At 35.2% G+C, this 23,621-nt stretch overlaps 1 protein-coding gene and 1 long non-coding RNA gene across 2 annotated transcripts; both read left to right on the plus strand.

The window, feature by feature from the left end:
* Nucleotides 1-81: 81 nt before the first annotated feature.
* Nucleotides 82-1,244, plus strand: LOC112184582. Its single transcript, XM_024322841.2, has 5 exons — nucleotides 82-274; nucleotides 355-459; nucleotides 550-612; nucleotides 703-759; nucleotides 844-1,244. The coding sequence occupies exons 1-5, from the start codon at nucleotides 82-84 to the stop codon at nucleotides 1,242-1,244; spliced, it is 819 nt and encodes a 272-aa protein (XP_024178609.2).
* Nucleotides 1,245-15,588: 14,344 nt separating this feature from the next.
* LOC112189242 lies at nucleotides 15,589-17,762 on the plus strand. The gene is made up of 6 exons (XR_002931794.2): nucleotides 15,589-15,713; nucleotides 15,811-15,837; nucleotides 15,959-16,081; nucleotides 16,270-16,416; nucleotides 16,612-16,674; nucleotides 17,522-17,762. It is a non-coding gene; the product is annotated as an uncharacterized LOC112189242 (long non-coding RNA).
* The last annotated feature ends 5,859 nt before the right edge of the window (nucleotides 17,763-23,621 follow it).

The following is a 23,621-nucleotide window of genomic DNA, read 5'->3' on the forward strand; positions in this document are numbered from 1 at the left end:
TATAGATTGTACATTGATTTGCAGATTATAAAAGCATAATCATTTAACGTTTTCAAGTCATTTATCTTTTTTGATACAGTTATGGCGTCAAAGATGAGATGCAGCAGAACAAAAAAATTGCTACAACAAGGTCATGCTGAAAATTATAATGATCAAAGGAGAATGGAAGAAATGTATAATCATCAGAATTTTGTTTCCAGTACAGTTCAAAGTGAAGGTTCTGTTTCTAAGAGAGGTCAACATTCTGAGGTTAAATCAAGGACATCAACACGTGGTGAGTGTGTATTATCAAATTTTAAATGTTCATTCAAATGAATATTTAAAGTAACTAATATTGTTTAAATTTGGTTGCAGCATTTGAGTTAGCAATGACAGAACAGAATCAATGTCTACACAGTCAGTATAGTTCTGTATGTCAAAATGTGAATATATCTGAACATCGGAACAACCGATTTAGAGGTGAGTTTGTTCGGTCATATAAACCTGTATCTTCGTACTAACACATTGATTTTACAATGCTGATTTGTTTATGTTGATTTTCAAATGCAGAAACATTGGAGCATTCAGAAAGTAGTAGTTCTTCTCAATTTGTGCAGACCGATGAAATTAGAGGTATAGTTTTTCCAACTGATCATCAGTTAAAATTTTGAGAATGTAACTAATCTTTATCTAGATTGTGACTAATTTTTTACGGAATTGCAGATTCAGATCAATATTCACATTCATTTGGGCAAGCATCATATCAAAGAAGTAGACAAGGTTATTTACAGTTAATTTTAGTTGTTGCTTTTAGAAAATAACAGTTGTATAAATTGTTTACAAAAAATTAAATTGCAATCGCAGGATTGATCGTCACATATCAAGATTCTGGTGATAATGTGTACACATGTAGTCATTGCAATGCCTGTTTTTGGTCTGGAGAAGCACTTAAACGATCCACTTCAAATGGACCTCTTATATATACAAATTGCTGCAGAAGAGGTCAAATCAAACTTGGACAATCAAAACCAACTCCTGCTTTTCTTGAAAGATTATTAGATCCAAATAATGGTCCACAAAGCAGAACTTTTAGAGAAAATATTAGAGTTTATAACTCAATGTTTTCATTTACATCAATGGGAACAGCAATTGATCAGAAAATAAATACTGAATTAGGTCCTTATGTTTTTAAAATTAGCGGTCAAGTACACTATTTAATGGGTTTTATATTACCTTCTGATGGACTATGTCCTCAATATGCTTAATTATACATATACGATACAAAAATTGAGATTTCAAATCGTCTTAATGCTATTGATCCGACACATGTTAATGCAAATATCAAATCAGACATTATCGAAGGTCTTATAAAAATGTTTGATCAGATCAATGAATTAGTAAAAGAATTTCGAATAATAAGAGATAAATTTGATAGTCATTCTTTGCCTTCATTAAATATGAGTATGCTCAATCGTCAACCTACAGATAGTAAGCAATATGAATAACCAACAACTGAAGAAATTGGTGGTTTAATAGTTGGTGATATTGGAGAGCATAATTCAAATAAAGATATAATTATTGAATTAAATAATGGACATTTACAACGTGTTTCCAAAATACATCCAAAATATATGTCATTACAATATCCAATACTTTTTCCATATGGTGAAGACGGATACAAAATAAATTTACAAATGCAACAAATTACAGGAACCTGTACACAAAAAAGACAAAAGATATCAATGCGAGCTTATATTACATATCAAATCTAAGATAGAAATAATGAAAAGAGTACTTTATTAAAAGGTGGACTATTATTTCAACAATTTTTAGTTGATGCTTATGCCACTGTTGAAGAAAATCGTTTAGATTGGATTAGAAAAAATCAAAATAATCTCCGAAGTGAAATTTTTAAGGATGTTTGCACTTCATCTTAAGCTGGAATTCGTAAAGGTCATGACTTAGGACAAAAAATTATTTTACTGAGTTCTCATACTGGAAGTCCTCGAGATATGATTAACAACTACCAAGATGCTATGGCAATTTGCAGACAATACGGTAATCCCGATTTATTTATAACTTTTACTTGCAATGTGAAATGGCCAGAAATGGAAAGATATTTTAAAACCAAGCCCAAGTATAAAGCTGAAGATAGACCTGACATAATTTCAAGAATGTTTCAAATAAAATTACAAGACATGATTAATTATATCAAATCTGGAGAACCTTTTGGAGAAATTGAGGCAGATGTTCACACAATAGAGTTTCAAAAAAGAGGACTTCCTCATGCTCATATGTTATTTTGGTTAAAAAAAGATTACAAATGTTATACAGCAACTGATATAGATTCTATTATTTCAGCGGAATTACCAGATAAAAATGTTAATCCAGAACTTTTTGCAATTGTTAGTCAATTTATGATTCATGGACCTTGTGGACAGATAAATCCAAAATCTCCTTGCATGAAAGGTGAAAAATGTTCGAAATTTTTTCCAAAGGCGTATAATACAAATACTATATTTGAAACAAACATGCCTTCAATATACAAACGTCGTGATGATCATACAAAATTTGTAATAAAAAACAATATACATATTGGAAATAATTTTGTTGTTCCTTACAATTCAAATTTATTGCTGAGATATAATGCTCATATTAATGTAGAGTCATGTTCTCAATCTATGTTAATTAAATATTTATTTAAATATATTGATAAGGGCCCAGCTCAAGCTCGAATTTTACTGTATGAAAACCTAAATGATGAAATTACAACTTATCTTAATTGTCGATATTTAACTCCTCATGAATCTGTGTGGAGACTATTTGAATATTCAATTCATTGTCAACATCCTACTGTGCAACATTTACATATTCATCTGCCTTTAGAACAGAATATTGTTTTTAATGAGTTTTAATCTCTTGAATCAATAGTTAAACAAAAATGTACAGAAGATACTATGCTTACTGGTTGGTTTAAAGCAAATTCAACTTACTCAGGAGCATCTGAATTAACTTATACAGAATTTCCAACTAAATTTGTTTGGGACAATAAAAAAAATGTTGGACACCACGGAAACAATGTCAGACTATTGGCCGAATAATACATGTACCTCCTACATCAAGTGAATTATATTTTATGAGAATGTTATTAAATATTCAAAAAGGTTGCCGCAATTATGATTCAATAAAAACTATTAATGGTATTATATACACTTCTTATCAAGAAGCTTGCCGCGTTTTGGGTTTATTAGGAGATGATAAAGAATGAACTGAAGCATTAGCAAACTCTTTACATGCCGCAACAACTTCTGAAATTCGTCAACTCTTTGCTACAATAATTATGTTCTGCGATGTTGCAAAGCCTGAAATGTTGTTAAATTCATATTGGTTAAATATGTGTGACGATATTTTATATAAAGCTAGAGTTGAAGTTGGAAATCAAAATCTTACTTTGCCAGAATTAGAATTAAAAAATAAAGGATTAAATTTTGCTTACTACCTTGTACTTTCAAGGGTTCATCAGTTCAGTCCCTGCAGTTCTAATTTAATCAGAAAAGTCATTGCACTCTCCAATTTCATCAAATACATCCAATTCGTCACCATTCCGTCAATTTTTGCTGTTAAAATGCTGACGTGGGACCTTCTCATAGGAAATTCCCAAACTACCCAGCGCTAGACAGCCCGCTGACACATCAGTGTTATGAATGCAGATGGATAGTTTGGAAATTTTCCCGGAAAATTGACGGAATATAATGACAGATTGGATCGATTTGATGAAATTGGAGAGTGCAAGGACTTTTCTGATTAAATTAGAAGTGCAGGGATTGAATTGATGAACCCTTGAAAGTGCAGGGTAGTAAGCAGAATTTAGTCCAAAAATAAACTATTATACGAATTAGAACAAATATTTAACATATCATCAAGTTCATTAAAAGATCATCGCTTGCCAATGCCTAATACAGATCGAATATTAGATTTAAATAACAGATTATTAAAAGAAGAATTAGATTATGATTGTCTTCAATTAAAACGTGAACACACAAATTTAGTAACTCAATTAAATACATGTCAAAAAATTGTCTATAACGAGGTTATTAAAGCAATCGAAGAAAAAACATGTAATACATTTTTTGTTCATTTTTTTTTTTTGAATAGAAATTGATATCATTAGAATCAATAGCCCGGAATTCAGCCAATGGCTAGAGTCTAGCTGCACTTACAAAAAGATAGCTGGCAAGAAAATCCGGAACCCTAATCTAAGCAAAGCAAACTCATTGCAAATCACTGGTAAGCTCGCTATAATTAGCGAACTTATAGACAAAGAAACTCCAAAGTCTTCTAGGGCAAAATCATATTCTAACCTCCCATTAGCCAATCACGTAATTGTGGTACCAATAGAAAGTCACTTCCTAGCCAACAAATAAGAGCAACTCCTTATCCATAAACCGCTTGAACGCCAATCTTGTTCCAGATAATTACCAACTCCCATAACAGTCTTGATCCGAAACGATTGGTTCTGGACCAAAAGTCGACCTGAAAGCCCAAGAATGTCCACATCTCAGGCCAGGCCCACCTTCATTACTAAGTGACAAATGAGGGTGGTAAAGCACCCTCCCTACTGGCCCATAACAGAAAACCCAACAACTCAAACTTGAGCCTAGGCCCAAAGACCCAAACCCAACTCTGAGTAAAGTGAGCAGCAACCCAATTATGCTGCCGCCCCATCACCACCGTCACCAATCTCTCCGGTGGCCGGCCTCTCCAGCACTGCATCACCGTCCCTGGGTCCGCTGCCTCTCTGCTACAGGCCGACAATCAAACCCAATTGGAGAGGATCCGATCCCCTGCAATACCCACTGGAAGATGGTATCCCGACCTTACTCTCCGATCGACTCCCGCTTTGCAAGCGTCACCTCCGCCTTTCTCCCACTCAGGAATTCTCCGTCATGGTGCTATGACGAGACTACAGCCCTACACCGGACCCACCACGATCGCCTGCAGATCCGGATCTATACCAATCCATAAGCTAATCCGCCACTGCAGATACATTTTTTGTTCATGGCCATGGAGGAACTGGTAAAACATTTTTATGGCATACAATAATAAGTAAATTAAGATCTGAAGGAAAAATTGTTTTAGCCGTTGCTTCATCGGGAATTGCCTCATTATTACTTCCAAATGGTAGAACTGCTCATTCTCGATTTAAAATACCTTTAATTATTGATAATTTATCGATATGTCCAATAAAAAAAGGCACTCATCTTGCAGAGTTAATAAAAAAAAACAGAATTAATTATTTGGGACGAAGCTCCAATGTCTAATAAACATTGTTTTGAAGCAATAATATGAGTATACAATTCACTAGACGACAATAATTATTGGGAGTTTATACAATTCACTAGACGACAATATAATTATTGGGAGTTTATACAATTCACTAGACGACAATAATATGATTATTGGAGGCAATAATATGAGTATTGGGGGGCAATAATATGATTACTCGGGGGCAATAATATGGTTACTGGGTATTATTAGGGGACAATAAATTTAGACGCCAGAATCCAGTCACCAGTCCTGTAGCCGGATTCCGATGAACGGTCGCCGGAGCCCGCGGTAGGGCACTGGTCACTGGAGCATAGCAAGGTGGAGGATGACTTTTCTCTCTAAGTGAGAAAGAAGGAGAGGGAAAAAAACTCCTAAAAATAAATAAAAAGAATAAAAAAAGAATTAATTGGATAGTAGGGAAATAATCCCTTAAAGTGTTTTGGGTAAATGGGGTTAAAAAACTGTTAGTGGAGCAAGTGGGCAATTTTGTTGTTTAAATTGGGTAAATGATCATTTCCCAAAAAAAAAACATAAAGATATTTTCTCTCCTCTTTGGGTGCCTTTTTCCTTCTTGCTGGCTTACTATAGCAACTTTGCAAACTCAGACAAACCCAAAAAAGAAAAGCACGACCAGAAAACCCAAAACCCCAAACACAACTCATATTACTCCGGCGTCGAGCAATTCCCCCATCTCTAGCGTTCAATAGCTTCTTCAATTTCAATTCGCACAAATTTTGGTTTTTCTTTTGATTTTGGGGTTGGTTTTTTAATTTGTTTGGTGACGTGGATGTCCTTGATGGTAAACATGTGGATGAGCTAGAGAATCTAGGCGGTGATGATAGCCTTTGAAAACCCAAAATTATCCTTTGAAAATGAATAATTGTATAGAGTTAACGGTATTATTGACGTCATGTACTAAAAATGTGTCGGGTTTTGAAAGTCATGTACCGTTTTGATTTCTTTGAAAGAAAATGTATTGATCCTCACATTGGGCCATTTGTTAGCTAGGTATTGTTCTTAAAATTTTCCCCGGAAAAAAATAAAGCATTCCGTGTCTGAATTTGATTTGGTGACATAAATCTCTTCTTAATAAGTGAGAAGTCATAAGTTAGACTCACAATAAACTAGTTATTGTATATAAGTTGTTTATTTAATTACAAAAAATCTCATCAGTAGCTGATTGCCTTGATCATACGATTGTAGAACTTAGAACGTAATACAGTGGTTACAACGTAGTAAAAACATGTACATTTCTTTAAGCGACCTTTTAGGCAATCTCATTAGTCAGACAGAGTATATTGATATATACTAAATTACTAATAGGTGTCATTTTGAAACTTTAATTAGTCATAAGGCCATATAACTTTTTTTGTCTTCATAAGACCATTTCAAACCCAAACTATTTCCAGCCATGACAATTATGCCCCTCCACCTTTGTAATAATTAATTTCTAATCTCTCTCTAATTCAGATCAATTCTTCTCTCTCTCTCTCTCTCTCTCTCTCTCTCTCTCTCTCTCTCTCTCTCGATTTAGGAGTGACCTCCTTGCTCTTCTCTATCAGGTCATCATTTTCGCAATCATCATCGTCATTGTGGTTGTTGTCAGTTAGTGCAGGGAATGGTGAAGACGTTAGTGACGCTAGTTTGGACGAGGCGGCGAGCTAGGTGGCAGCGAAGGGTGGCGTCAGCGTAGTTGAACATAGTGAAGGGGACTGAGTTTCAAATAAGCGGCGCCTTTTGGTAAGCTGTAGGCGTTGTGGTTCTCAGCCTTGTAAACTTCAAGTGAGCCAATCTTAACTTGGCATTGACAATCGTTTCGCAGTTGCGACTTAAATTTCATAGCAACCTCCACCTTCTCTCTGGTACGCTCAAAACAAGCACTCAATTTAACCCTCCAAAATGTAGTTGTTAATATAAAATTAGTAGGGATCGTTCAAGCCAGGGATTGAGGGTACATCCAAAATTGCATAAACAGATAAAGAATTAATAAAAGTATGAAGTATTATTTACAAAAATAAACAAAATTACTTGAGATCAAAATTAGGGGGATTTTAGGATTATGAAATCGAAAATTAAAATAAATAAGCAAACGCCATTTTTTACTTTCTTTAAGTCATTAATCTAAGTGAAAGCACCTAAATTAATCTTATTGAACATGTAATCAGTCTAAAAAGTTAGCTACTAAAGAACATATTCAATGCATGAAGAACAAAGAAAGGATGTCAACTTAAGTGCACAATCTAGTATGAAAAAGTTAATTTATTTGCAATCCTCCTCAATTGATTTCAACTTTTGTCCAAAGTCTTTATTACTTATGATTTAGGGTTACAAAATTATTAGGTGAATTGTTAACCTAAAATCTAGCACCAATTACATGCAAATCATAAAAGTTTTGAACCAATTAAGATCAACATATAAAAGATTTCAATTAAGCAAAACCAATTGAGCAAACTCACATAAGCAACATGAAAACTAACATATAGAAATCACAATTTTTATTCAAGCATAAAGACGGACTTAAACTTTGCCCTTAACGTTATATGTTAACAAGTCATCATTGTTCACAAATTCAAACAAAAAAAAACTAAAGAATTTTCAAAGAAAAAGATTGAATTACACCGTGAAAGGGATGAATGAAGAACACTTAAGACGTTGAACACTTGAATCTTGAAAGTAAGTCTTTAATGGCTACGGTGCAAGGTGGAAGGATGGCGGTTAGGGAGGCTTACGGCTTCTTCTTCTCCTCCTCCTCTTTGCTTGAAGATGCATAACTTTGAAGATTAGAGAGTGGAGAGAATTTTGGCGTATGTAAGAATGAATGAGACTTGACGTTAGAGTGGTGTATATTTATAGGGGATGGCAAGGCTTAGTCTCCAAGTCTTCTGGATCCTTCTTTTAATTTGTAGAAATTATCTGATTGATCCACACAGTTCCAACCAATCAAAAAATCCATGTAAGCTTTTCTGCATCAACCAACCAATGAGAAGTCTCTAGAATCTTGGAGAAGATATATTTGCATAAATAATAAGGGATTTTTCTGTTTTTCATTTTCTAATTTTGTCTAAATAGGAGTGAGTAACAAGCAACGCATCTGGACTTGATTCGATCCTTTCTACATATTGTAATCCCTTAAAACTCTCCAAGGATGACGCCAAACGCTTCTAGAATCCTCCATGGAAACATTATCTTGGTCCCTTCTCTTTCAATTTCATCAGCAACATCCCTTTCTTTCAATTCCATCAATCGTGCCCAAAATTTTCTCAGGCATCCAAATTGGACGTTAAGTGCTGAGCAAGCGCGAACAAACTGCTTCCATGGGCCACTTAAAGGGCTAAATTTGACATTTCACAAAATTTTCTCCCAAAACTCGTAATAGTAGAAGAAAAAAAATCTTGGAATTTTAGGAGCCTATACGATAACTCCTCTTCTTACCTCCCCTCAAACCCAATCCCGGCAACTCCTCCTTCACTACCATTCCTCTCGTCAGAATATTAAAGCTCGATTGGCTTCTCGAGCAGCGAACCAAAGTCCCCGTCATTGTTGCCATCCTCATCTCCTTGAGATCTGGTTATTCCATTACCCGGCCCAGTAGCTTGAGCTCTGCTCTGAAATCTACAATTCCAAGGGTCTCATCTACTGCCAGAGCTTCAAATTGGTCCTGATCATCTTCCTCTCCAACTCCACTAGTCTGTGAAGACTCAAATCTCCTTGATTTATGTAAAGATTACAACTTTATTATAGATTCATTCTATTCATTGTTAGTAGGAAGAGTAAGGAGGAAGCTTTTCTTCTTCAAAAGCTCGATTTGGAGACTAAGTGTTGAAAGAGATATTTCTCTCTCTACACGATTGTATCGCTTTGCAAATTCATCAATGGATTTGTGAGAGGCTTTTCTCAATTGGCTTGGTAGGTATGTTCCTCTTTCTCTCTTCCTTAATTCAATTATGAGCTTTCTGGTTATGGGTTTTGGCATTTTAGGGATTGGATTGAACTCCAGTTTTGTTGTTTGATTTTCTCATCTTCCTATGAATGCAAGATTATGTTTTAGTTTGTGTTTTGGGATTGAAAGCAACAGTCTTGAGTATAATTTGGTTTAGGGTATTGGTTGAAATTTACAAGCTGTTTGTGGTTTCGAAAAAGAAGTTGAAAGTCGGTTTGTGATGCAGGAGACCTAGACAAGCTGAAATTGACAATCTATATCAGTTTTGCTGTTTCTCCTAGGAATTTAGCATCCCGGCAGCTTCTGATGCAAAGTTACCTGGACAAGCTCGCTGCGTAGCTAGACCTAAATTACAAAGATTAAATGTTGAATGGTTGGTTCAGTTTGTGGAGTGAAATGTTGAATTTAGCCCTTTAAGAGCTAGTTTGGGATTACTGTGACTTTTAAAAAAAAAACTGATGCTGCTGTGTTGTGAGAATAATAAACTGTGAATTAAAATTGTTTCTTGTTTGGTAAATAATATTTTTAAAAGTGCTGTCAGTACATAAAACAACTGCAGAGTGTGTTTTGATCCACAGCAGCTTCTAAAAGCAACCTCTAGGCTACTTCTAAAATCTTCTGCCAATGACCTATAAGTTTCAATTAAAGCGGCTTTTTATTTATTTACCAAACACAATAAAATCTAAAATTTTGAACAAAAGCTGATTTTTTTTAAAGCGAAACAATCCCAAACAGGGCTTAAGTGGGCCCATGGCAGCAGTTTGTTAGTGCCAGCTTATCACTTAGTATCCAATTTGGATGCCTGAGAAAATTTTAGGCATGGTTGATGAAAATTGAAAGCACAGAGGTATTGCTGATGAAATTAAAATAGGAGGGACTAGCATGATGTCGAGGTTAAACATCAAGGTAGTAAACTGAAATTTTTTCATATTTGAAATATGAAGCATAAATTCATCTATGGGTTTCTTGATGTGATTTGGGCCTTAAAAAAAAAATTCCCGTCAAAAGTCAGATTCACGGGCAGTTTGACCTTCTTCTACTAAATTGACAATAGCTTCTTCTAGAAAAATGATATTTATAAGCCGTAAAAAGCTCTAGAGGCTAGATATTAGAGGCTTTCCAAAATATAAAGATGATCATCTAGTTCGTGCTAAGCTGCTCTCAATGCTCTGTCGAACTTGACTGACTTGTACAGGAAATTTCCGAATTTGGCCTTTCATGCGTCTTTTCTCCTAGTTCTCTCAGGTTTCTAAGCCCTATTAGGGCTCCTTATGTCTTCAAAACTCGTAGTCAAACAAGGACTCTTCACATGAAATGTTCTTGAACCTTCCAAAATCTTCTTATGATTTCCTAGTTCAACTGGGACTCCTTGTATCATTAGGAATCCTTTTCCTGACATGAACAGGTTTCCTAGTCCAACTAGGACTCTACATTTTTTTACCATTTTTCTTTATTTTTCCGAACATGCTTCCTAATTGACCCACGATTCCTACTTTGACTGAGATTCTTAGTTGGACTAGGAATTCTTGGTCGGACAAGGAATACTTCATTTCTTCATTTCAGCTCATTTCTGCACCCCTTGTGCCTTACCTTTGTCATTTCCAAATTTTCCATTGCTTCTCATGCTCTTTTAAGCTCATTTCTTCTTCATCTGCTCCAATGTACCTAAAAATAGAAACTAAGTTAAAAACCGATTTAGTTAAGGAAATAACTAACGAAAATAAGAGGAATTAACTATTAAAACGTTGCATTAAAATGTTCCTATCATCTCGGTCAAACAGGTATGGTGATGTGGATTTTGTGTTCAATTTTAACCAGTGGTTATTTGGTGAAAATAAGAATTCTTATTCATCGACATGTGTATCGTCTCAAAATGAAACCTTCTTTACATGATGAATTACTCTGGTCATGATCCTAATATATGGCTCTTACCATATATGTATATTACACATAATAATCACTACTTAATTGTCCTCAAGATTAAGCTGCATGGGCAAAATCACAGTTAGAGAAAGAGGATGGAAGAAAAAGGGTGATGATAGAAAAGGATGATTGTAAGACCCCGGAAATTTGTTATTAATGTCTTGGAATTTCCTTGAATTAATAAAGTGTTCGTTAGTACGATTTCATGGTTCGAGGGTGGAGTGAAGTTATTTTCGCGCGAACAATTATTCGAAATGCACATTTTAGGGGGGGTTGCGAAATCGACTTTTTGTACGTACGGAATTTGAGGAAACTTCCTTCACAAAAGTTGTAGAGCTCATCGATACGAGTTCGGGCATATGAAGAACGCAAGAATCGGAGTTAGTATGAAGAAGTTATAGTGTTTGGAAAAGTTTCCATTTCGGGCATAAATACCTAACTATTTTTGGAAATTTTCCAAAAGTGTCAGTTTCCATTTTTGGCAGCCGGCCTAATCTCTCTCTCTCCTCTCCCCCGAAACCGAAAACAGAGCATAACTTCTCCGGCCATTTTCTCACAGCTCCGGCCATCTTTTGAGGTGAAACCAAGCCCATATCAACTCGCCTCCTTCCTGTGAGTCGACTGGTGGTAACCGTTTTCCTTATCGGCGCAGCTACGCGGAGGTGGATTGTATATGGAATTAGTGGAAGTTTTAAAGAAATCTATGGAATTTAAAAGTCTGGGTGTATTCAATATAGACTTTAACAGTCCATGAAAGTCTTGAGGTATTCAATTAGGATTCTTAAAGACTTCATGAATTCCACCAAAATCTAGGGGTATTCAATTAGGACTTTTAAAAATGAATAAAAGTACAGAGGTATTCAAAATATCATTCATACTTATGGAATTAGAAAATCATGGATAATCATGGACTTTGTACTGTTAGCTATACATAACAAACTCCAATAATTTTCCAGCCTCCAGACCAAAGATTTCAAAAAGTCTATCAAAGTTTCCTCTTAAAAAAAAAAAAAAAGGTCTATCAAAGTTATTCTCTCTACACACGAAGAAGTTTGTCCTTCATCATCTCTCTTTCTTAATTTTTTGTCTTTTCTCTAATTTTTTATGATATCAACTTTTTTGATACCCAACATGTTCATTGTAGTTGTTGAATGTGATTTTTGTTTTTTTGTTTTTGTTTTTTTTTTTCAATTGTGATACTTCGAACCCTAATAGCAATAAAAATGATTTATAAAACCCTAAAACTCAAATATTGTGGTCTAACCCTAAGACCTTGAACCATACTAAATTTTATCTTATTAACTAATTATTCTCATTAATTTGAATTTATATTATGGTTCAAAAAAAGGTTGAACAATTGAATTTCAATTGATTGATTATAGATCAAGACATTGATCAATATTGCTACAATATATGTTAATCGGCGAAAACAAAATTGATGAGAATAATTAACCATAAACATCAAGTGATCTATATTGTATATTTATGTTGTTGGGAGATTAAGAATGAGAACAAACTCGCTAGACAGACTAACAATCATTTATTTGAGTCAATTTCTATTAGAAGATACTGGAGCATTGAAGAGACAACAAGTTATTATTTTGTTTTTTGTTTGGGCTGCATTTGTTTTTTTTTATTTTTTTTATTTTGTACATCCTAGGAAATCTGTAGAAGTCATTCAAAATAAAGTATATAGATTTTCATGAATCAATAAAAGTCTGTTGCTAAAATCAATGGTTTTAAGAAATCCATAACAGTTTATCGACTTTTTAAAGAGTCTGTAGACTTTTCAAAAAGTCTGTCATTTAAAAAAAGTCTGCACAAATCCAAATACAATATACCCCCCTAAATTACCAAGAACCTTCCTGGCTACACCCGTTCACTTCTAATGTTCATTTCATGACAAATTAATTAATCTCTTTGAAATACAAATTCGATTCATAATTGAGAGGAGAAGGTGGATTGGGGGTTCACTTTCTCAGATTTCTTTCAAAAAGGATGGTGACTGAGGATATGACTCATGAGTCTTATTGAGGGAAGGTGCGAAACATGTCTTCTTTGAACAGCAATCGGGTAATCATTCTTGCCTCGTATGAACCAATAGTAGGACCAAACTGAGAGTAAACGACATAAACAAAGAATGATAATTTCTTTTTTCCAGAATGCCGCTTCGCGAGCAAGGAGAGAGAGAACCCAATTCAAGCCTGCTGCTAACCCAGAAAAAGTAGAAGATCTGGGATAAGAAAAGGTTTTATTAAAGTTTCAATCTGTTAAGGCAACCCAATGCCCAATGATAGAATAGATCTCTTCCCATGATGTATTACCACTCCAGTTCCTATTATCAATGTCATCCGCGCCTTTGTTCTACTCATCATTCTCAATTTCAAACCACAAGCCATCAGTCAAAGGCAGAATTCTCGAAATGGGCATAGTTTCAGCTTTTACTGTGAATTTTATACTTTTGATGTTCATTAGGATTTTTCGACTATCAGTTGCGCTTAAGATTCATACATCTAATCATATTTTCTTGTACCCTTCGATGCATTCGAAGGATAGATCAATTTTTTACTGTATTTGAGCCTGCATTTGCTACTAAGCTCTTAAATACCCTTGATCTCTGTATGGAACTGTGGATTCCCTTCCCATTTTAAATGAATTGGGGGGTTTATTTGGGAAAGTGAAGCTTATCTTTTAGGCTATGCATGGTGTCAGATTCATCAGATTTTTAGTGTTAGTGCGAGTAAACATGAAGAAATTTTAGGGGGTCAGCATCAATGGTGCACTGGTTGATGATGATGATGATGATGAGTAGTAGTGGGTCAGCATCAAACTTTGCCATTGCCATTGTTTACTCGCTAAATTAGTCCTGAAATTAAGCCTAGTTTTTTCCTCGAAGTTTCTTCATCTAGACCAACCACTTAAACAAGCAGAGGGAGAGCTAGTTCACTTGTCTTATATCCCTAATCAAAGATAAAACCAGCTAATATTATTGCTTGGTTAGACTTCCCATTGTGATTAAGTTTCACATAAATCCTTCTCACTTTTAACACATGGTTTATGTTCTTCAAAACGGCGAGGGAGAGTGAGAGAGAGAGAGAGGATTTTTTCATCATCCTTGAAAAGACGGAATCACCCTTACAAAATGACAGAAAGCATATAAACAAATTGAGTCGTTGCTAAACATGTGTCGGGCTTTATTAGTCCATGTACTTTTATGTGCTAATTTCAAAAGTTAAGTAGCTTAATTTTCAGCGGGCAATAGTTCATATACTGTTTTTGAAATTTTGTCCTTTTCAAAAATTCTTGTATGGCCAATTTTGCGATGGAGTTATAAGAGAATTCGACCTACTCTCGGTTTCCATCTTTTAAGGAAGGCTTTTGGATCCCATTTTTCTGTCTTACAATGGCTTGTGCATATAGCGCTGATATACTTATGTTACTGTTGTTGCCTATGATTTCTATTGAATATTGTCGACAGTTTCATGTGCTTTCTTTTACGGTTTTACCTATGATTTCTATTGAATATTGGTGAGTATCATATGTTTTTTTTTTTTTTCCTTTTTTTCAGCAATTCCTTCACAAGTCTCAAGTGAATCGAAGAACAAATTGAAAATTGGAAGTGTTGAGTATTTTGTTTGGGACCAAGGATGGATTGATGGAATTTTTTTTCCCGATATACAACCGTATATCATGTTAGCCATGCCAGAACCATTTCTTGATATTTCATTTTATGAATGTTCTTAGCATTTTCTACCATACTTCCATTGATTGTGCATAAAGATATACAAACCAGTATTTGTCATGTAGAGGCTGAAAATCTTGGAAATGATCAATCAGGGGTCGGGCACTCATTATCAATATCTCTACAATGCTATGCTCGGTAAATCTGCAATTTAAATGATACTTAATCTAAACTAACACTAGTAGTTCTAGAATCACTACTAGAATTTTGGCCTTAGACATCACGACAATTAATACATCGGTGAGGAATTCACGCTATGTAAAAAAATGTCATTAACATCGATTCCTCAAATACCGATTTCTATACATATTACTGACATCGATTTTTACTGTTGACCGATGTCTATATTTTCATTTCAAAATTTTCAAAAACGCGGAAAGACTAAGTTAAAACTTTTCAAGAACGCGGGGAACAAAATTTTCATTCCCCGCACTAAATATTTTTCCAACTCACTTTCTCTCCTCTTATTCCCCGAACCCTAGCCCTCTCCTCCTTCCTCTCCCACTCTCTTTCCACAGCCACCACCGCTTCTCTCTCTTCCGCTCACTCCCGCTATTATCTCTCTCTCTCTCATTAACCGCCTCCGCCCCCTTGCCGGCGCCATCACCTCCACGAGCAAGCTCTCTCTCTCTCTCTCTCTCTCTCTCTCTCTCTCTCTCTCTCTCGGATCTCGGAGGACTGAAAGAAGGCAAAGAACCTTCAGTTTCAGTTCTCAGTTACCGACATTCAGAAACCGGAGATGGGATCTGGTGCTGGAAGTTTCCTCAAAGTTCTCCTTAAAAACTTCGATGTTCTTGCTGGGTATCAACTGCTATTACCCACTTTACCAAAACCTTCTTTCTTTTTCTTTTTCTTTTTTTTGGTTATGTAATCTGATTTGGGGGTTTGTTTCTTGCAGGCCTGTGGTTAGTTTGGTTTAGCCACTGTAAGTTTTGGTTCAAAGATTATAGCTTTATGAATTCTGATCCTTTTTTTTCTTATGCATTGTTCTGTGTTCATGTTAAATCCTCTGTAATCTGGTTAACTGATTCTAGGTTGTTGTGTAGGTATGCCTCAATTCGGGTTATAGAGACCAAATCACCAACTGATGATCGCCAATGGCTTATGTATTGGATTCTCTACTTTATGATTACACTCTTTGAGCTCACTTTTGCCAAACTTATTGAGTGGTAAGTTTTTTCTTTGTTTTTCTTTTATTGTTCGATTTATTTCGTTGATTTGTAAGCTGAATCCAGTTGATGTGCTCTATATGGGTAGCATAAGACAATGGTTCATTGAATTTTAGTATAAGATGCATAAAGAGGGATGCTTGTGGCTCATCTGTCATAGAAACTGAGAAAACAACTCTTGTCTGCAGATCATAATACATGCCTGATTGGAGAAGACGAGCACTGCTACAGTGACAATCATGTGTCAAACATTGAAGGTGGTTGCTATGCTAAGTGCATTGATTTGTCAAAAGACAAGCAACCAGATATTTGGAATTCTATCAAATTTGAGACTGGTAAAAAGATGATACTATGGACTATTGTTCTTTAAAAAGATCAATTCTTGATATCTGACCTACAAGATTATTAAAACCAAACCTCACAGATCAATATAGATGGGTCGTGTTATTACCTTTTTATGTATGTAGAGTGCAGCTTTCTTCTAAAGCCTGAATTCTTTGTCTGACATTTCCATTTACTTTATTTTGCAGGCCAAATAAAGGAGGTCCTTCTAAGCTACACTCAAAGTTCATTTGATTAACCCTTCAGTCAAGGTTTAGTTACTTTCTATTTATTTTCGTTGTTAATTTAGTTATATATCTGCATTTACCTTTTATGGTTTCTGTGTGAATTTCATTGTTGTTTTCTTTTTTCAGATCTGACCTTAAACTATATATGAGTTTGGATGTACTTATCAAATTGGACTAACACTTGTATAAATTATTTCAGAAACTACAGTTTCCAGACCCAGCGACCTGTTTCTGTAAAACTGTAATTTTCTGTTAATAATTTGAAGTTATTTTCTTCTGAGAATTTGTAGTGGACTTGTTAAAGAGTATTTGAGACTTGGAATCTCCTAAAAAAGATTTTTCTATAATTAGTTATGATTTTTCAAATTTACAGGTCTGTTGCAGGAATTTCTGAAAACAGTATCACTGTCATGTTCTTTCTTTTTCTTTTAGTATCTTTTTATGTACAATCTTGCTTCAAGAAACCAGTACTTCAAAAGTAGGCATTCCCACCTTTTATATGAATCCAGCCTGCCTCCATTTGGAGTTCGTATGAAAGATTTATATCACGACAAATTTGGCTTTGTGCATTAGCATTTCTGCTGCACAGTTTTACTTTACAAATAAGATCTCAAATAACCATTTCTAGATGTTCAATGTGTGCTATAATCTAATATTTCTATTGTCTGATAAAGCAATTAGTTTTTTTTATTTGGGGGGCTACAAGGTGATATCATTGTTGCAACCTTGGACCTTAAAAATGATGGGGTTCCTTGAAAAGGAAACCACTTGGGAATTTTAAAAATTTAGCTGCTTGTTCTATCATATTGTGGAGTGCTTTTACATTCTTCTTGTCTAATAATGTACATAAATATGATATTTATTGGTTCAGATCCGCCTTCTTTTGGCTATCAGTTAAGACATAGGAGAGGAAAATCAGAAACTACTCGACATTCTTTATCTCTGGGCATGCTGTGGCTCGACACTCTGCAGAGGGCATCACAAAGAACCTGTGGGTTGCAATCCTGCAACTGCTTCTTTATCAGCTTATTTCGCCTGATTTTGTCAACCCATTATCCAATCTTTTCTTAAGGCTTCCTTTTTCCCGAAGGTACGTTACTGCTGATTATCATTTGCTTACGGACAGAGGATTATGTGCTTTATGACTCTTCTCAGTGTTGGTTTGTTCTGATGGAGGAAGATGCATGCCTTGAATGGTTGCTTATGGCTTCTTGTTATTTTTGTAGTGAGGTTTTTGGATCAGTATAATAGGACTTAAAAGTGTAAAGGTTAGAAAAACTGATAGAATATCCCTAAAATGGTCTGACAGCTTGAGGGTATCTTTAAACAGCTTTTGGCAAACACTTCTACTATTTTAAGTTTCCTGCATTGTTCCGTGCAATAGAATGATTTTGTCTCAGAATATGGTCAGCGTAAAAGTATTATGTAGCCATGTTAATCAACTAGGAGTCTAGGATATAAAACAGGGTACAGACAAAGACCATTGGCCATGGGTTTCCGGCAGGTGTTAAGAATGGAGGTGTAGTTGTTTTAAGACCCTTGGCACAGCCAATCACAGAATTAACTAGTATAGTAGCATGGTATTTTATAGCTTTTGATCACTAGTGCTTCATCAGCAAAGAATAAAAGGTGATAGAGTTTGCCTGCTTAATGCGAAGAACGATTTTTACAACTGAATGAAGAATGCCTCTGTAGATGAAACACAATTCAGTTTCTGGGTTGGTTCTGATTTTGTTCTTTACCTATTGATTCTTGAAATCTGGCTTATACTTGGTATTTTAGGAAAGTTGTTTTAGAATAGTATCTGTTGTGTTTTTTGGGTTTATTTGAGGTAGCTCAGAACTGGGGTTGTCCTACTGGTCCTGGATTATGTATATTTCTTTTCTACAGTTCCTAGTGGCCTACAGTTCCGCCCTTTTTTTGTTAATTCTAACCCCTTGTATTTCCGTTTTGCAGCTCTGCCTTCTGACTCTTTTGTTCCTTTTTGTTTGCAGGTTACAGAGAGGGATTAAAAACAACTATTAAAGGGTGAGGGTTCGATGTTTGGAATCAATGTGGACATCGATTCACAATTTGGGAAACGATATCTGGAATCAATGTGGACATCGATTCACAATTTGGGAAACGATGCCTGGAATCAATGTGGACATCAATTCACAATTTGGGAAACGATGTCCACAATCAATTTAGACATCGATTTACAATTTGGGAAACGATGTCTAATAGTAAAATGGACATCGCTCCATAAAAGGAAACGATGTTTATTATAATAATGCACATCGTTTATTATATACTAAGGAATATAGATTGAATCTTAAATAGTAGGATATATGGAAAATATGTGTGAACCTCACAAACGGCAGACAAAATGAAAATAATCTAATGTCTGATACCATAATAAACATCGTTTCTAATATGAGTAACGATGTTAAAATGAATATTTATGCTATTGGACCGATACTTCATTAAGCATTAAATGCCAAAATATGAAGGTTTAACAATATCTAAACACACTAATATGTTATCATAATAACTGTTTTACATCGGTTCCATAAGCTTATTCGATGTCTATTGTTGATCTGGACATCGGTTTTTAACCGATGTCTTTTTGTTCGTGATTTTTAACATCACCCACTAAGACATCGGATGGTTTTTTTTTTAACATCGGTTTTTGGCCGATGTAAAAGGCAAAAATTCTAGTAGTGAATGCCAAGATGTTTCTCATATAATGTGCTCGCTTCAACAAGCCTCGAGAAGCAAACCTAACATAACCGGGGAAGAGTATACAACCATCAGGATGCACAGGAAACTGTTTGACCCGAACGGCCGAACCCAAGACAGTCCATGATCCGGTTGACAGCTGAGGTACATTCTCATTGCTGATAACTCGGAATCAAATACTGCCTGGTACAAAAACCATCGGAGTCCTGCAACACCTAAGCACTGAACATGAATAGGGCCAGTTGTCCCTAAAGCGTTTGTGGCATAACTCGATGATCCCACTAAATTTTTTGACTCTCATTGCATTATCATTAAAAGAATCAATATATCATCTAATTTTGCATGTGAACATTAATATAGTATGTACATGCATGATTGAGCAATTAATATTTAGATATTATGACTTGGTGATTGATATTAAGAGAATACGATCCAGTAACTAATATTACAAATATTATGTACGTATTAAGGAGAATATCCAAGAAATCGATCAAGATTAGTGCAATAGAGTAGATGCTGTGGTACATACTTAATTAGATATAGAGATTACTAGACTTTTATTGTACATTAATTTCTTATATACGTGTTGAATTTATAGGTATAAAGCTTTTATCTTGTCGTATGATCTTTATTGGTTCAAGCATAGTGTTTATGTACTGTTTAGAATTATGTTTTAAGGGGAACGGTGTTTTAGCACTACGTAAGTCAACGACTTTATGTGAATACATATTTGAACATATAGTACTACGTACAATGACTATATCGTGGTTGTGGCTATAGATATCTCATTTCAAATAACAAATCTTATGTGTGATTAATTTTGAGGGTGAATGGGAACCATGACAACCAATTTTCTGCCCAGAATCACCGTTCTTCCCAGATTGCCTGCGCCTTCTAGTTTTTCGAGCTCAAGATTTTCCACGAAGGCTCCCCCCAAAGCTAATGATTATTCCTCAGACTTGTTTTCAATCTGCATGCTCCCTAAGCACTCTTATTGGCAGGATGTGTTACAATGTGGTCTTTTCTAGAGCTATTGTCAAAGAAAAATGTGCTATATGTTTGAAGATGAACCAGAACATGTGCCTGAAGCAAAAAGTGGAATGTCACATCTTCCTTATATTTTGAATTCTTTTTATTTGATGGGATGCGGCAAATGAACTGTGGTAAGTTTGTGAAGTTTGTTTGTCCATTAGATGAACTATTGTGATAATCTTGTGGAGTTTGTCCATTAGATGAACTATGTCCGTCAAACTGAGTGTTTGAAGTTTAGGGAGTGTTTGAATCTTTAGGAAAATTTACAGATCAGGGAAAATTCTGAGCAAAAGGAAGTGATGGGGTGTCTCAACTCCACAAGGTGTGTGTAGAGGAAGGAGTGTTACAGAATGGTGGATTGTATGATTAAGAAGATAACTACTAAAAATAAGAGTTTTTCTTTGAGGAATTGGTTAAAGGGAGTCTTTGTCTCAGTGTTGACTGCTCTGGAGCCTATTAGATCGGCAATTATATTTGTCATATTCGCTTCTTTGACGTTACATGTTGGTATTTTTTTTTTCTATTGCCTTATAGGGGTGTGATGAATTTATTGAGGTTTTGGTATAAGCCCACTATGTTAACATCTAACTGGTGTGGGAGGAAATTTCTGGATTATCGTGAGTTTTTGATGAGATTAGGCAAGAAATATGCTCCTTACTTTCTTGAGCTGGTTGTGACTTGCATTGATTTTGTTAGGCTTAATCCTACTAGGGTTGTTGTGATGATTGGATGGTTTCTAACTCTAGGATCACCAGTCACATTCGCTGTGTTGGTTTGGACCTTTACCTTTAGGTCAGTGAGGTCACTACTGTTTTGGTTGGCCAACATAATGATTCGATTCTACATCTTGCTTCAACGACTCTATTGACATGACTAAACTTGACGGAGAAGTAATGGTCTATTTTAGAAGCATCATCACTGTCTTCTGCAATGCCTTTACTACCCTTCACCTATGAAACAGGAAACACGATCTTGAGGGTTTCTTTTTTCTTTCGGTTTGTAAGATGTTCAAGAAACAATTTTGAATTGTTCCTCTCATGCGCACAATCATTAGTTGGAACTCTGTTTAATTCAGTTTAACATTATAATGTCTACTATTGCAAGCTCTAATTTGTCAAATTTTCTATAGCCACTTAGATAGTGTTGATTGGAATAAGAAAAAAAAATATTTGAGGATGAACGGAACTAAAATATTTAACTAGGTTTTACTCGCAAATTAAGTTGCATGCAAATTAATCAAAACCACAACGATGATTAGTTTGATGAAATTGATTTCTTATTGATAAACTTATAAGATTTACACTCCCCATTACTTAAAAAAAAAATAAACATATAACATAATTTTCATCGGATTGAAAATGTAGAAGCCATATAAATTAAGTCGTTCAATTTTTTGGTTGGAACAAAAAAAAAAATATATGGTACTCCATATATAGATCATAATCCACCAAACTGAACAAATAAACCAACCTCTACCAGGATGATTGAATACTCATGGAAATACGAATTACACTTTCTAGCCATGAAAGGTCTAGGGTTGTAATTGGTTCTTGTGATCAATAGAATCCTTTTTAAGTTACATGTGGACTGAGAGTACGTTCCTTATCCAATTTACTCGGAATCTTATCCTGGGGTTTGAGATTCTAGTACTTTGATGATAGAGCCGGAAAAGAGAATATCATAACCATATGATGATCTAACATTGTTGTTGCAATTGATGCCATCATTGTCAACATGCATACATTGCTTATGCTCCTGCTTGTAGTATTTTGATGATAGAGTCGAAGAAGAATATCGTAATCAGATGATGATCTAACTATGTTGGTTCTTTGGGTTGGGCCCTGGAACTGTGGTACAAGCACTTAGGTGGAAGATTGTCCTTTATTTGGCGTATTTTTGAAAATGTATGGATGGTCACATCACCAGTTACATTGTTACAAGATTGTTCTTTTATGGGCAGTCATACTATCGATAACAAAGGTGAAAGATTGTTCTCTTTTCGGCATATGATCTACGAAGAATATGCTTGGTCGGTCATATCATCGGTTATTTTGATGGAAAATTGCTCTTTTATGGTCGGTCATACCATTAGTAATTCTTTAAATACAACCGGTGTGTCTTCAGATGCGTTTTCTCATCCAGTCATAGTCCTGTTAGGTCTTATTTCCGAAGTTTTATTTTCAAATTTTTCATTTATGATGTAGCTTCTACATCTATCATTTGTAATTTTTCTTATTATTAATGTAGTTGTCATTTTCTCTCAAAAAAAAAAAACAACTAGTATGACTTTCTGTGAAAAATGAAAAGTATAACCCTTCAAAGCTAGTAGGGGTATCCGGCAAGGTGACCCTTTGTCCCCCTATCTTTTTGTTCTGTGCATGGAAAAATTATCTCACATAATCACTTCTACTGTGGAAGTTGGACTATGGAAACCAGTTCGTGCATCTGGATCTGGTCCTCTTATCTCCCATTTATTTTTTGCAGATGATTTGATATTATTCTCCGAAGCTACTTGTAATCAAGCTAGAGTTTTAAAGAAGTGCGTTGATTTGTTCTGTGAGCTCTTTGGTCAAGAAGTGAGTTACAATAAATCTGTGCTTTTTTGTTCTCCTAATACTGATAAGATGCTTGCTAGAAATATCAGTGCCATTTGTGGTTATGCTCTTACTACCAACCTCGGCAAATACTTAGGGATGCCTCTGCTGCACTCTCGAGTCACCAAGCACACTTATGCCTCCATCATCGATAAGGTTCAGGGTCGATTGGCTAGTTGGAAAGGTAAATTGTTAAATCTTGCGGGTAGAACAACTCTAATTAATTCTGTTATCTTTACCATGCCTGTTTATGCTATGCAGACTGTTAAGATTCCCACTTCTGTTTGTGATACTATTGAGAAAATGAGCAGAGATTTTCTTTGGGAAGATAATGATGGCAGTAGGAAGGTTCACCTTGCTAATTGGGACTTAGTTTGTAAACCAAGGAGGTTTGGTGGATTGGGGAATAAAAATATTAGACACATGAACCAAGCTATGCTTGCCAAGGTGGGATGGAGGATTTTTCAAAACGATGAAGGATTATGGAGCATGGTTTTACATCAGAAATATGTGAAAGATATTCCTCTGTTGCACTCTGAAAATGGTTGTTCTTCTAGAAGTTCTAGTACTTGGAGGAGTATAGTTCATGGAGTCAGATTATTAAAGGAAGGTTTAGTTTGGAGA

This window comes from Rosa chinensis, chromosome 2 (genome assembly GCF_002994745.2).
Source record: "Rosa chinensis cultivar Old Blush chromosome 2, RchiOBHm-V2, whole genome shotgun sequence".
In the NCBI taxonomy this organism is placed as follows: Eukaryota; Viridiplantae; Streptophyta; class Magnoliopsida; order Rosales; family Rosaceae; genus Rosa; species Rosa chinensis.